General features: G+C 37.0%; 1 protein-coding gene across 1 annotated transcript in view; it reads right to left on the reverse strand.

Moving 5' to 3' along the window:
- Positions 1–1,024: 1,024 nt before the first annotated feature.
- The window catches only part of LOC148651529 (eukaryotic translation initiation factor 3 subunit E-B), a 48,800-nt gene continuing 34,840 nt past the window's right edge, over positions 1,025–14,984 (reverse strand). Inside the window, exons 11-13 of the mRNA XM_088601914.1 lie at positions 3,976–4,078; positions 3,346–3,480; positions 1,025–1,213 (exon numbers count right to left, since the gene is read on the reverse strand). Coding sequence (XP_088458040.1) covers positions 1,175–1,213; positions 3,346–3,480; positions 3,976–4,078 — 277 coding nt within the window. The 3' untranslated portion in view covers positions 1,025–1,174. The remainder of the gene's footprint in view (positions 1,214–3,345; positions 3,481–3,975; positions 4,079–14,984) is intronic.

A 14,984-nucleotide genomic window follows, 5' to 3' on the forward strand; every position in this document is an offset into this window, starting at 1 on the left:
GGAACATGCATTTTGTACAGTCAACTTTGTTCTAAAAAACTGCAGATATAACCAGTGAACCGAAATGTGTTAACTGAAACAAGTGAAAAAGACGGAACCTTTAATAATTGTACTGCTATTTATGAACTGAATTGGGGTGAGTCTAAGAAGGACAAATGGGTATTACATGTTCAGCCCAATTTATACTGCTGTTACTAAAGACATTGGACTGAGGACAAGCATCTTACAAAATAAAATATACACAGTGCTTAGTCAAAAATGTTCCATATATAAATCAGTATTATAATTGAGCACAAAGAAAGAAGGGAATTGCATTAATACTACACATGTAGTCTATTAAGGAAAAAGGAGTACACTGAAGCTATTGTGTGACTCAAACAGTCAATGAAAATGAAGAGGTTTATACAAGATATTATGGTAATGTTAGCGATAGGTTATATTTCCCCTTAAACACTACAGGAATCTCAATGCTACCAACAGGACCTTTAGTAGAGAAAGGAAATCGTCTGGGATAGTTTACAATATCTCAGCTCTTCTTTCTAACTAAACCAACATGTAATGGATGTGAAAAATGAAATGCTATCATACTTGAATGAAAGATACATCACTCTGGATAAATCAAAGTACAATGGTATGTGACTTTTTTCAGAACAGTGTGCAGATTTAACTGCTATGAATAAACTTAAAATGTTATGATACAAAATGTTTTCATATTTTTGAATGATCAAACGTTTATTTTAAAATCTTATTTCTATGGCTGTCAGTTCAAGCAAAACTTTGTACATGGTTGCAAAGGTGAAAATCTGTAGACTAAACAATACTGTATAAACTACCACAGCGTAATTTGCTTTGTCACAAAAACAAGAGATCCTAAAAATAGTTTTTCATTGTCATATTTCATGACTCACAGCAGGCTTAACAGTAAAAAACTCTACCTTAAAAAAGTGAAGAGGGAAGGAATTGCTGAAGTCATGGCAGCTGATTCCCAAAAACAATTAAACAAAGAATCAATACAGAATGAGAATAAAGTTCCGTACTTGTTTTATTGAATCACTTAAGATCCCTACTCAATGCAAAGCTCTTTTAGAAAACAGTTTAAAGATGCAACAGGATAGGAATGCTGTACGTGATAGAATACGAAACTGCTCTTCTGGCTTTGTCTTGAATTGTTTGTTTAATAAAATCCTGAATCCTGAGTAGCCCAGTTTGGAGCCTATAAGACAAAAATGAAACAAAAGGTGTTCTCAGTTAATCACATATTAAAACAAGAGCTCTTAAAACAAGATAATTCGGTATAACTGGAAAACAGAGGAAGATCCATCCAGCAAATCCAGACTATGGAATAAAAGCATCATGTATAATTGATTTGTAGCCTAAGGACCAAAGATCTAATACTGCTCTGTAATTTGTTTGCAACCTCTTTTGTCTAATTACAAAATTCCTTGATGGGAGCTATGCTTTTATTAGGATGAATTATGGGAGTTTCTTTTACAACAAAAATTCAAAGAACAATTGAGAGGTAATTGAACACATCAAAAGATACCTACTAGAAATTACACAGTAAAAAGGGAACATTTAATGCACATCATAATTACTGGCTGTTGCACTAGTTCTAAAGAACAGTAAATGGCAGTGCCACATTTTATGTTGAGGGTCTGTGTGCATCACTTTTTTTTTTAAAGTGCCATTCCACTTGCCCACATCAACTCATTTAAACCAGGGGGAGGTTCAGGGAATCTGACCATTTTGAGGTTATAATAGCCAGAGTGATCCTGCATCGTTCTCAAGTGCCTGTGCAAATGAAAAACGCCACAATACAACACTAAGTACAGAAGACATATAAAGCCTTAATGATATGGGGAAAGTCTCAGATTACTCCAAAATGCATCAAAACAGAAACAGGTTTAACTGTGCTTTTTTTAGGACCTTAAAAGTATGTTGGCCTTTATACTGCTGACTCACAGTTGTGTAAAAGTGACTCACACTTTTACAGCTTAATTGACATCAGTCTTGCCAGTAGTCCTCTAAAAAGAAAATCAGAGCCCTCAAGGTATCTTTAGAAGCCCAAGCCTTGCAAGTGCCTCTAAACCCACATTAAGTAATTGTACTCTTCTTAAGCAGAAATGAAGGATATTCTACAATGTTCGCTGAATAAATCACAGGGCAACAGTTTTAAAATGGAATGCATTAAACAAATAAAAGGTACAATAAAATAACTTCTTTCTTGAAGACATCTGAATCCTTTTTTTTTTCTTTTTCAAGTGCTACACTTGCATGATATTTTTTATTTTATCCATCAGACAGCTTGTTTTCCCTCTCAGTTTTGTCCTGTTGTGATTTCTTCTTTAACATTTAGGGACCTTCAGACAAACTAGTCAAAATAAAATATGCTAGTACGACAGAAACATCAATTTGTCTACAGATCTCCCACGCTTCTGGTACAAATATAAACTTTCTAAATGAGCATCCATGTCTAGCAAATGTTCATCTACAACGAAGAGCTTCCACATACAGCTGTAATCATGCTTGTTGTGTTTGCTAGTCTTAAATTGTACATCACAAACACCATTAAATTAACTAATGAATTTAGGGACTAATCAGTCCCTCAAACTAATTTGGTTCTCTAAAGTGCCATAAGCAATTCTGGTTGTAATGGGGGGTTTATTCAGTTTGGTAATGGGTGTCAAATATTCAGTTACCGAGCCCATATATCTGTCCTGTGTGGGAGCTGCAGCCCAGACATCAGAAAGGATTCAATCTGCATCTTATCTAGGCCTGCATAGCCAACACCAGAAACTAGTGCTCTTCTGCAATATCATCACAGATCTAGTTTGATATCACATGGGGGTGGGAATGACATTGCCATATCTGTACACACACTTCCGCCAAACTCCTCTCGCGGATATCAACCTCATTCACTTAACCTTCGTTTGGCTGAAACTGTGCCTGAGGTTTTTTTCAAAAAGGATTTGGGGGAAAAGGGCCTTGTAACTAAGTCTTCAAAGAAAAGAAATAAGGTTGTGTGGTTGAAGGTAAGAGGAGAAAGTTTGTATAATTTTATATCGAATGGAAAGCCAACACACTTGGTTTGTACTATAGCTAGCTGTTGCCAAAGAGCACCAGCAATAATTGTAGAAGTCATTTTTTGCTTTTTTTATATATAGCAAATGAAGTGCCCCACATTTGTTTTTATAATGCAGCGTCCCTTTAAAAATTCCGCTTCTTAAGATGAAAAAGCCCCATACAAAAACATGGAGCTCGAGTTATACACAGACAGGGATCCCAAGCTAGAATCAAGCACAGGGCCCTGAAGGTGCGAGAGACAGCAGTGCTGAAGCCCCTCACCTCATTCCTGTTGTTATGGTTAAGCTTCTTCTCAATGTTCATAGCCAGCATCTGACTGCGAAACGAAAGGCTCTTTGTCTTCTCAATCACTTGCTGGTAGGGTGATACGGCATTGTTGCCCATTACAACATGGCCCTAGAACAAATGAAATGGATACCAGTTACAGTCCACCAAGAAGATACACTTTATATACAAGTGGAACGCAATACTGTTGTTCTTCAATCTACCACATAATCAATATTTAAAATGCATGCATTGATTAAAATATACAAAACTGACATAGTGATTGTGGTTGATGCTCATCATCTATACGGAGTCTGTTCCAAAACATATCCACTATTTAAGAAGCAGATCAGTATTTTGCATATATTCATTAAATGTATGTGTAATGGTCTATGCTACAGAAATAAAGCAGACCTATAATTCCACTGAGTAATGCAAAACTGTCTAGCTTTTGAAAAGTTTGTAACGCTCTGGTTGCTGGCTTTTTACCAAACTATCTGGTGAACTTTAAATTCCTTCATCCAGGTACATTGTGCATATTCCCTTTTTATAGATAAAAGATTACTTCATATCATGTGTAATTACTTATTTGACAATAAATTAAAGCAAAAAGAAATGAAACCTTACCAGTTTGGAATCTATTTTTGCATCCAGCCTTGCATTGCGAATTAAGTTGACTATCCATCTCTCTGCTTCTTCAGGTGTCATATTCAGTTTATCTGCCAGCATGCTAAAAGAGAAAAAAAATGTTAAGGTGCAGAACGTGTCAGGCAGGGAGAAAACCAGGAAGTGTATAGCACTAGCAGTGCACTTCTTCCACTTCGGGAGAACCAAAGTGAACACTAGGACCCTGCTTCCAGTTCAGTCCAGCTAGAAACCAGCACTAAACCAAAGTAAGGGTGCAAAAGCAATTACCCCTTACCAGGACAAAGCCAAGTCCAGCCTTCACTGCTTGAATGGTACACTATTCAATATTCAGAAAGCTGGTATTTTATATGTGATGTGATTAGATGGGAAGATCAACAGAACACGTGTTTAAAACCTGCAACATGCTAGTACTTACCAGATAGTATGGCTGCATATAAGCAATATGACCATAAAGACAGCGTGGAGAATCTAGAATACCTCTCCTTTGTAGGCATGGCTCAGAATTAAATGAACCGGACCAAGAGCTCAATTAATTCAGCTTATGCAGGATTCACTTAAAATCATCACTTGAACATACATGTATAATATTGTGCAGTTAAAAAATATGATTTTACAGCATAGTATTGTTAGTGTAACACGACAACAAGCTAGAAATGCCATATCCCCCTTCTCAAGTCTGAATCCATTTCCATATCAATTTATTATATCCAAGCTGGGTCCCCAGTGTAGTATATATGATCAAATCCCAGGGTTTGCCCATTGCCACAGGCATACATTTGAGCTTCTGATCTACACAGTTCAGGATATGGCAGGGGGGGCTTGAAGTCACACAAAAAATCCAGGTAGTTACACCACTATGACAGGTTCATTTCACTGCAAGACGCACAACTAGAGTAATAACAATGCTCAGTATAAAACTGCAACTTGATACAAAATCCAAAGCACAGATAATCAAGCTGTGATAATGACAGCTTGATTTTGTCACATAGAACCCCAAGGTCCAACACACACACAAAATCAAGTTTGTAAAAAATTCTCCAATGTTTTTAAGCACCGCACATTCACAAAACCCTGAATGTATGAAGAATTTGTGCTGATCCTCAATCTTTTCTCTCCATAACTAAAAAGAAAGCAGATTAAAAATACCACAAACAAAAAAGAACACTTTGTCATGGATATTAATTATAAAACAATGAGGACTGCCTTAGAAACAGGCAAGCTTAAGTAGGTGTGTTCAATTAGCACAGCAGTCAAGTCTTCTTAGCTGCAAAACAGTGGCAGAGCTGAGTGTTTTAGACTAACCCAATTAGCAGTGAATCACTTCTCAGCAGGTCCTTTTCCTTTGATGTCCTCTGTCAGACTACTTATTGCCCTCAATTCTCTCATTCTCTGAATGTCGTGACAACGAAAGCCGACACACCAGTCAGGTCCTGCTACTGTCCAGAAATTGAAGCCAGCTTTTCTCCTCTTTGAACGTACAGATAGAGATGTGTCATTTTAGTTAAAAAAACACAGGCATTCTTTGATCCAAGCATCACCACTGCAGCTGGGCTTCCTGTGGATTTCCAATAAACCCTCCACATTTCCTGCTGGACTTCAGTTCATTTCAGAGACCTATAAATCTAAGTCTATTATCAGTTCACAGACTGACACTTTACTATAAGAGCAAATGATTACTTACCAGTAAACAGCTTTGCCTTTTTCTTACAAAAAAGCACCTCACAAGACATTTTTGAATACTGGTGTATGAAACAGTTCAGGCTCATTACTGAAGCAGGTCCTACTCAAATAATCACTCCTTTCTTTTCAAAACACAGTCCTGTGAGTAACTTTGTAAAAAAAACACAAGGTCGCTTTCCTCTCACGCTACATGGAATCACAAACAGACGAAGTAATTAACCTAATTTGATGATTTAACTTCAATTTGAAACTTTCTGGAACTGGAACAGAAAGACAACAATACACAGTATAAGATTTCAAAACAGGCCGCACTTATCAGTAATACTGTGATTTATTTTCTGCAGGAAATCACCTAGCTTAAAGATTAATTGTACAAAAGGCTATTAAAACCAAAGTCATTTTCATTACCATTATTGTGAGGCAACACATCCCATCTCTCTCTCTCCAAGTTACTGTTTTCATCAAGAACGAGAAATCCACACAAAAGATTTGAGATAAAAGCAAAAACTTCTATCGAGAGACCATGGCTGACTACCGTAATCACATGGCGCAAACAGGTACAAAAAAAAAAAAAAAACACTCTGAGGCAAGGAGTTTCTCCCTAGGAGTCCAGAATTTAGGAAGAGTTTTATATTCTAACATTCAATATATCTACTGTTTAAACTGAAGACAATTATGCGATGCAAGTATATTACAATAAAATCATTACACTGTAATGATATTTCATTTCCCCATTTAAAAAAAGTGTTATGAATATAAAGGCTTATATTATGCTATGAATAAGACTGCCAGGTGAGAAAAAGTAAGCAAAATGACCTAGATAATATGAAAAGGGACTATGTATGCATAGACTGTTGATACCTGGTTAAAACGGAGAAGCACAATGAGAGGGACAAGCAATGCGGTCTCGAGTCATTGCAGAATTCCACGGATTCATTTTTATTTCTTAGTGAGCTCAAACTCGGAACCACCTGAAATCACTTCAGTCCCTTTCCAGGAGCTCCAGAGCCATAAGTTTCACACTTTGGTAAATTCAGAAAGACACTTTGGGCCATTATGTAAGAGAAATCCAGATCCTGTTTTCAATTTCAGGCTAAACAAATACATCGTTAAACATTACCATATGAATACTTTAAACAGTCCCAACAAAACTGGAACAACCCTGTCTTGGCTTGGGGAAGGACTTTTTTTTTTAAAATACCAGATTAATTTGCGCGGTAGTCCTCTAGAGACTTTTGTCATGCAGAAAGGTCCTTTTTACACTAAAGCAGGTCACACTAGGCCAGCAAATGGAAAAGATGGAACACTCCAAAAGTGTGACAAATTAACAAACACATTGTTTAATATTAGTTTCCTTTGGTGCAAAATTATGTAATATTGTCAGTTGTTTCAGATAGCCATCAAATAAACTGCAAATTAGAAATGTCAGTACCTATTAAAAACAAATCTCCTGAAATCAGCAACAGGTAAATAGAGCTGAAATTTGAACTTTTCTTATTTTAAGGCAGACCACGCAGACGGGTAGCTGAGAGATAACTGATTATCACAGTGGATGTCAAAACACGCTAAATCTAACAGGGTCATTCTGTATAAGAGCCTGTAACAGTTAGTGAACCCTCTGGGGCCGGAGAGGCATTCCATTCTCATGGAGTAACCTGATTGTTCTTTTGGCTGCTCAGGGTTCAAAGGAGAGCGGAGGACGAAGATCAAATCCCTGCTCCTACCAGCACCCACCACAACGCCACTGCCATATGGTTTTTCACAGTGACAAAAGACAAGACAAATAATGAACTCCAAAAGCATGTAACTTAATGTATAACTTATGTAACTTAAACCTATACATACTTACCTATTTCATGACTAAGTCCAAAGTTAAATTTATTTAATATAAATTAAGATCTACAAGGATTAAATAGGGGGGTGTTTTTTTACATTTTCACGTAAACGTTTTTTTTTCTAGTTTATACAACAGGTCAAAAAATTCTAAAAACTAATGAATGTTCATAACTAAGTGCTGAAGCCTATTAAATAATCATCCCTTTGTGGTGCCTTAATTGTCATAATAAGTCATTTTAATTTCAATTTAACTTGGGCACATAGGCAAATAGATTAACAACAATGTGCTGCATATAGCCACTAACAATCATGTCAAATTTACTTTATAGTCTCACACACTATGAAACAATACATTGATAAGAAACAAATATAAAGAGAATACTGTGTCAGTGTAAACGCAATAGCTTTGCTTAGAAAAGATTAAAAATACTGAAATCAGAAGTGAAAAAATAAGAAAAAAGGCATTTGGCAAAGAGTATGTAAATGTCATATACAATTCATTGAAAAACTCCAGTGTCTTGTTATATATATATTTTTTTTTACTTTTAAACATATTGTCAGCTGATTCAATGATTCGTCTTTCATGGAATAATGCATTTTTGTTGCTTTGTAAAAACCTGCCCATACAAAGAAACATTTCTTTCTGAATTCACGGAATTGATAAACCAATCGCATTTATCCTTTCGTGTTAAGCAAGGGTTATAATTTTCCAGTTTCCAGAATTCATGCAAACGCATTTCTTGGCTCTTCTTTTTGCGCAGTTTTAGTATTTGTGCAAATCAGGTTTACTGTCATCACCATATCTTGGAAAACAAATCTAATGGGAAGGTGTTCACATCCAAACTGGACATTTGTTTTTGGGATGAATATCCTGACAGCCATAAGAATCCGGTGAGCAGGTCAAATGGCATTTTCCATTTTAGTTTCCAGGTTCAAGTATGCAGTCAAAAGTTCAGCATCTTTACTAAAGGTTTTAACACAAAGTGATATTATAGTGCCAATGCTTGGTATGCATTTACTAAGTAATCAAATTTGTTTTTGTTCTGGTTTTTAGCTTTACGCCACTCATGCCTTGGTATTAGATCAACCAGACTCTTGCCTTGTATAGCGCTCAGAGATGAGTTTACAAACCTGGTATATCCACCAGCAACACTGAGTTCTTAACATCACTATTACATGAAGTGTCCATTTTCACAAACCTTGGGCGTAAGCTAATGTGTTTTTCGAATGGTATTTTACACAGTAATACCAATTGTCCCACTGTGTTATACATGGCTAACGAGTAAGCTGTATGGACAGAGTAGAGCCATTTGATTGCATCTCTCAGATGCACCGTAAGCAGCTATTCCTGCTTGTACAAGATTAAGACTTTTTTCCACAGTTGCAATGAGGCTGTCTACTCTCAGGAAAATGTTTACCTATTATCCATATGCATGACTTTGTGTGCAGGACATGACCACTGTACAGAATTAGGTGACAAGAGTCTAAGAGTGCCACTGTATTCCTTGATCAGGTAACTGGCATTATCTCAAACAAATACAGTGACATTTTTAAACTCCATGTCAAATGTATTTAAACATTTCAAGATGCCCTGACCTACCAAAGAGTGATTTGCAGAATGCAGTTAACTATCTGCAAGAATACCAATCGGTTCACCGGCTCTTGATTGCCCATGTAAAATGTGAAAAACAGTGACCTTCTCCATCTGTATATTTGTCAGTAACTATATATACACTGTCTCACATTCTAAACAATAAGGCAGGGGTGTCAAACTAGTGCTATGGCCAAATGTGATCTAAATGTACTTCAACAGAGCCACACATACCGTAAATAATAACAATACTAAGCACAATCACTACACAGCATTGTTGTGCATCACTGTAGCGTTTTGTGGTTTTAGTGTTTATTTTATAATGATATACACCCCTTTCTCCTCATCTGTGGTTTTGCTTGCTGTGTGAGAAGCCTTCTCGAAGCTTCTGAAAACATTCACAGAGGCCTAAAGCTTCGTGGTCTGTCTCCGAGACTCGCTTCAAAATTGGCGCACACACGTTTTCCACTGCGTTGCATAACCTATTGCATCTCTACCGCTTCATGACATCTTCCTAAGGACAACAGCAGGAGTAAATGTAAAAGTACACATAATATTCCTTTATGCAATCGTAACCTATGTATTACTGGATGTTCTGTCATGTTCTTATTTAACATATCTGGATTGGTTTGCTATGTGCATTAAGTATGCTCATGGCATGTACACAGTACAGGAGTTTTCTCCCCAGTATACATGCTTTTCATTATCCACAGACAACTCCCTTTGAAATGCAATCAGCAATGTGTCTTCACTCTACACATTCATTACCTGCCGAGAATGCTAGCATTACCACACTATTTAAAATCTTCATTACAATTATTGTACACTTCATAAATCTCTTTTCTATTGATACTGCCAGGATATTTGGTTCTCCTGGCGAAAATAAACAAGCAACTATGTACGCCCAAACCTCAGTGCACGGACGATAAATTCAATTTTTTTTTTGCAAAAAACTATGTATTTTAATGCCATTTTCACTACCTCGAAGGTGCTTCCCTCACTTATTCATTTTTAATCGCTGAACATCCATATTTTTAATATAATGTCAGTAAAACGTTTGATTCGGGTGTTACAAAGGAAAAAAACAAACAAGAAAAAGCGTTTTTTATGGTCTGTAAAACTTGAAGTGATAGAATGGGATTAATCTGGAAAGCAGTCAGAAGACGTGCATTGCTATGACCTTAGTACAGTAGTTAAAATATGTAAAAATTCTAAACCAAGTTGAATGGTATAATTATCTGAAACACCCGATACGTTTTCTTATTTTTACAGGTCAGTACTCTGTTAATGTGGTCATGAGTAATACGTGAATTTCTAGACCTTGGGAAGAACTCATAGGCTTGTACATGTAAAGTAACAGCAAATTAATTTTCTGTATACTTACTTTCACATAGCAGTTTGCAAACAATTACTTTTGTTAAGTCAGATTAGTGCAGATATCAACTAGTAAACTGTAGCAGTGAACTGCGAGTTAAGAGCATTCTGGGAATGGTGAGGAGGTGAGGAGGTCCTGAACTTGGCTTCAGGAATTGGTGAACCTAACACTCAGTGCCTGCGACGGCAACTGTAAGCTACAAAATCTGGCGAGCTGCTTTCTAGAGCTGGGGAACAAAATGAGCAAAGCGCAAGGTTTAACGGAACCCGGATGATGACAAACACTGAAAACGTGGACCACCAATTCCTTGAGATCAATAACCCTAAAAATACGGATCCATTTATAGGAAGTGGGTACAGAAGTCTCACAGGGTCAGGTTTTCCACCATCTTTGTGCTAAGGCACACTCCGTGAAAGCAGATCTGCGTCAACATCAGAAAGAGGCGCTGCAGCTGGATAAAGGTAGAGAAGCACGGGGGGCGCCGTGTTACTGTAACAGTCCCCGGCGAACATCGCCATGTGCGCCTGCTTCCTGTGTGGGCTCTCCAAACTCAGACAAGACACTGAAGCCCGGTTGAGGCTCTGACCGCATCTGCCACATTGGCCAAACAAAAGAGCTTGGCGGCCCAGAGCCGGCCCGTGGGCCACGTTTGACACCCATGCCCTAAGATCACATGGTCAACAAAAGCTCCAGGCCCTAGAAATAACTATAAAACTGCCCTCATTAAAATAAACTTCATATTCATCCTGATCGCTGCCTGGATGCCAAGAGTTCTGAAGCGTAAGGCCAATGACACAAAAACTTAAACATCTGTCAGGAATAGAAAAATAACCACCACAGATTTTTTTTCTTCTACATGCACTATATGAAAATCCCTACATTAGTTTATTGCATTTTCTTCCTTTTTTGAAGTTTGGGCCGAGAAGAGCATAAAAAAATTAAAATCACAATTCAGCTTCCTCGTTCTGTGTTACCACTAACCTTTGTGGTCTTTAACGAGTAAATGGATCCAATTGCAGGGAGACTGCCAAAAAGCTAGGACTCCTAATCAATTCCAGACTATCTGCAATTTGAGATTTATACACAACCCTCTCATATTCCAGGCTTCAACCTTGAATACAGACATTCTACAGCTTTGCAAATTTTCCTGATAGAAATTTGATAATCATATTCTCAGGCTATACATTATCTTCAGCACAAAGGTACATTTTATAAGTCTTTGGAAAATAAATGTATGGTATATTTGTTGCACATCGCACATCTGTTGCTCTTAAATGTAGGACTTGGGGGAGAACATTAAAGGGCTTAAATGTAATGAGCACTTTTTTTTCATTTTACGGAAACAAGTGCAAAGAGTTTGTAAATTGCACACATTTATTTTAAAGTCGATGGGCTGTTCAGAAACTGCTACGACATTTTAGATTAAAACCTAAGCAAACTTTCTGTTTTATGCATAATTAACATTATAAACTACACTGCAACTTTAAACATGGATTTAATCTCTGGAGGTCTAAATCACCTGTGATTGGACTTTAAAAGTGTTGCAGTTTTCTGCTATTTACAGGATGTAATAAATCTTTGAGGTGAAGCAACCTGTTAGCAGCTGCAGCTGTCAAGTGCTTGTGCTTTAGGCTAAACGTTTAAAGAATTGCTGCAGATGCTTGACTACTAGTTATGAAACCTCATTAAAAGCAGAAGTGCATCACTGTTACTCTGCTATTTATTCTGCCATGCCACGATAATGGGAACCAGGAGGAAACTGCCTCCCATCAACTACTGGAAAATCTCATATGGCGCTTGCTGAATCTGGAGGGTAATGGCTCTATTAGGAGCAGAGGACAATAATTTATTTTCTAAACTTAAGACACACATTTAAAGTAAATTACAAACAAAAAAAAGGATTGCGGATTTAAATGAATACAAGGTGGTTTCATCTACTGCAAAGTTGTATTTTGCATTGAGCAGAGTTCGCTGTACTGAAATTAGGACCAATCAAAGAAAAGAAGGATCCGCTAGGAAACGAGACACTTCTTGAAATTACCTGGGCCCAGTATCTAATATAGGGTCAGTAAAGCACTGGGACACTTTTGGATGCAGCACCAGTCAGCTACCATTCAGGTCCTAATGATACCACTACACTACATACACATATAGCGGAAAGAAAACTAGCATTCCTCCACTGGAGCAAGTTCAGGAAGGGAAGTTGGTGTGATGGCCCTGGCCCTTTCAAAACCCCGCAGAATGGTTCAATAGAGATTAAGTCAAGTCTCTAGGCTGGCCACAAGAAATTTTCAAAATTATGGTCCATGGAACCACTGCCTATTAGCCATTACCCACTGAAGGCCACCCAGCCCTTAACCTAGCAGCATCCTGATTACAACTGACTGTCCCACAGAGCTTTACGAAACCTAGGCTGAATTGTGCTTTGGAATACAAGCAAGCCCCCAAAAAATGTATGTACTCTACTATTATTGAGAATTACATATGTCTGTTGCTTTACAAGTAAATAACAAGACTTTTTGGAGCCGCATCATGCGTGTGTAAGTGTATTTAACTTTGCTTGTAAAAGTTGCTTTGCTGAAAAATATATTCATAACAGTAATATTTCACCAACTAACCTTCCTGTTGTTTTCTTTAAATTCAATGCCATGGAGCAAGTGTTCTTTTGAATTTTTCAAAAGCAGTTCTAATCTGGACAAAGCCACAGCCAATTCCTATATTTTTTTAATTATAGACAATTGCTATAATTTTTTAATTACAGACAATTGCTCAACTTTTTTTTTTTTCCTTTTTTATGCTCATACGCTCAGCACAATCAGCTTCAGCTCTTTGGGTTTGGTGACTATCCAAGTTTAAATTTGTGCAGCCTGGTTTCAAACAAAACAAACCATTAACAAACAAATAAACAAACTAGTCATCATTGTAGAGAAACAAACGAGCTAAGCCTCAAATAAAATAAAGCCAATCCGACTGCCATACCTCTATTCCCGGTTTGGCTTAGAAGACAATTGGAAGACACATGCCAATATGCACTGGTTTGCAAAATTTCCTAATATACTACCACTTTAATAAGTCAAACTAGACAGTAAGCAAAAGACACTAACGGAATGCAATAGACACTGGACTGCTCCGCAAGAGAAAAATTGCAGTGGAATTAACGAGAAACTGGCCAGAGGCTTTTCAGAGACTAAACAGGACTGAGCGCTTCATTCAGTTAGATTTTACATTTGTGCAAAAATAATGTAATATCAATCACTGGATTTTCTCAAAATGCACACATTTAAAATAAGCCTTATTACGATGAAAACAGCTTTGCTTGTGTTGAAAACCGTATGGACCCATTCTTTGTTGCACATTTGTGGAAATATAAAAGGTCTTGACTGATAAGACATTACTGTGTACAAGGCAGAAGAATAGGATATCAGTGTATATTCTGTGAACAGCATATCATTAATCAATTAAAATTCTGCTGAATTTTAAACGTATTTAACCAAGATCAATAGAGTTGCGCTCACGACAACAGGATTGAAGGGGAAAAAAGTAAAATGTGTCATTCATAAATTGTAGTTATTTTGTACATACTGCCGTGTTTAAAACTTTTTAGGTCTTATTACGCAACGATATTTCCCAATTCTTTATACATTTCTAATTCATTGTATTTTCTCATAGTAAGCCTTCTTAATCACTCTGGATACAAGTGACAGCTAAACAGTTTGTGGATTTGTACTGGGCACTGCAAGAACAAGAAAGCCACAGAAATCTCACTAAGTGAACTAATTCAGTCATTTTATGAATACTTTGGAATAAGAGATTTTAACAGAGTTTTGCCATTTCCACAGCATCTATTTATTTTCATTATATTTATTGTGTATATGGAGGGAATTAAAATGACAAATTTCAGCAGTGGAGCAGGAATGAATATTATGCCAATGAGTAAAAATGAGAGGACAAACATCACCAAACCTCCTATGACAAAACAGTATCTGGGTAGGATGGTTCTGAAGTGCTCACTGCTAGGTAATACTTGCTTTACGTTAAGCTATAAATGCTTGTTTGCGAGGCCATTACTTAACCAGAGTTTAAGCTTAATTATAACTGTGCTATAACCTTAAAAAAAAACCTTTTACATGGGCTAGGCTGTGTAATCTACATAAAAGCAGATTTCCTAGAACCTTTTATAACCAAGATGGAAATACCACTTCAACCCCCCAGTTCCTGCTGCATTTTTTGCTATTCATTTAACAGTCTTCATTTTACAGAATACAGAACGTAACTTTTCTTGTGAATCGGCAGAGACATTTTGTTCCCCAAATATATTCTATAAAACAATGAGGCTCACCAATTCTCATGCTCTCCCTTTGATGCCCTTGTAATGGAGAGGTGTGATCGTCATGAGATTCCTTTTCCAGGTTACATATTTAATTATACAGATCAAGAAAGCAAATACCATAACTTTGGATAATATTTCTTCGGATACTTTGCGTATGCAGAATTCCGGCATTCCTG

This window comes from Lepisosteus platostomus, chromosome 12, assembly GCF_059453375.1.
Source record: "Lepisosteus platostomus isolate fLepPlt1 chromosome 12, fLepPlt1.hap1, whole genome shotgun sequence".
NCBI lineage: Eukaryota > Metazoa > Chordata > Actinopteri > Semionotiformes > Lepisosteidae > Lepisosteus > Lepisosteus platostomus.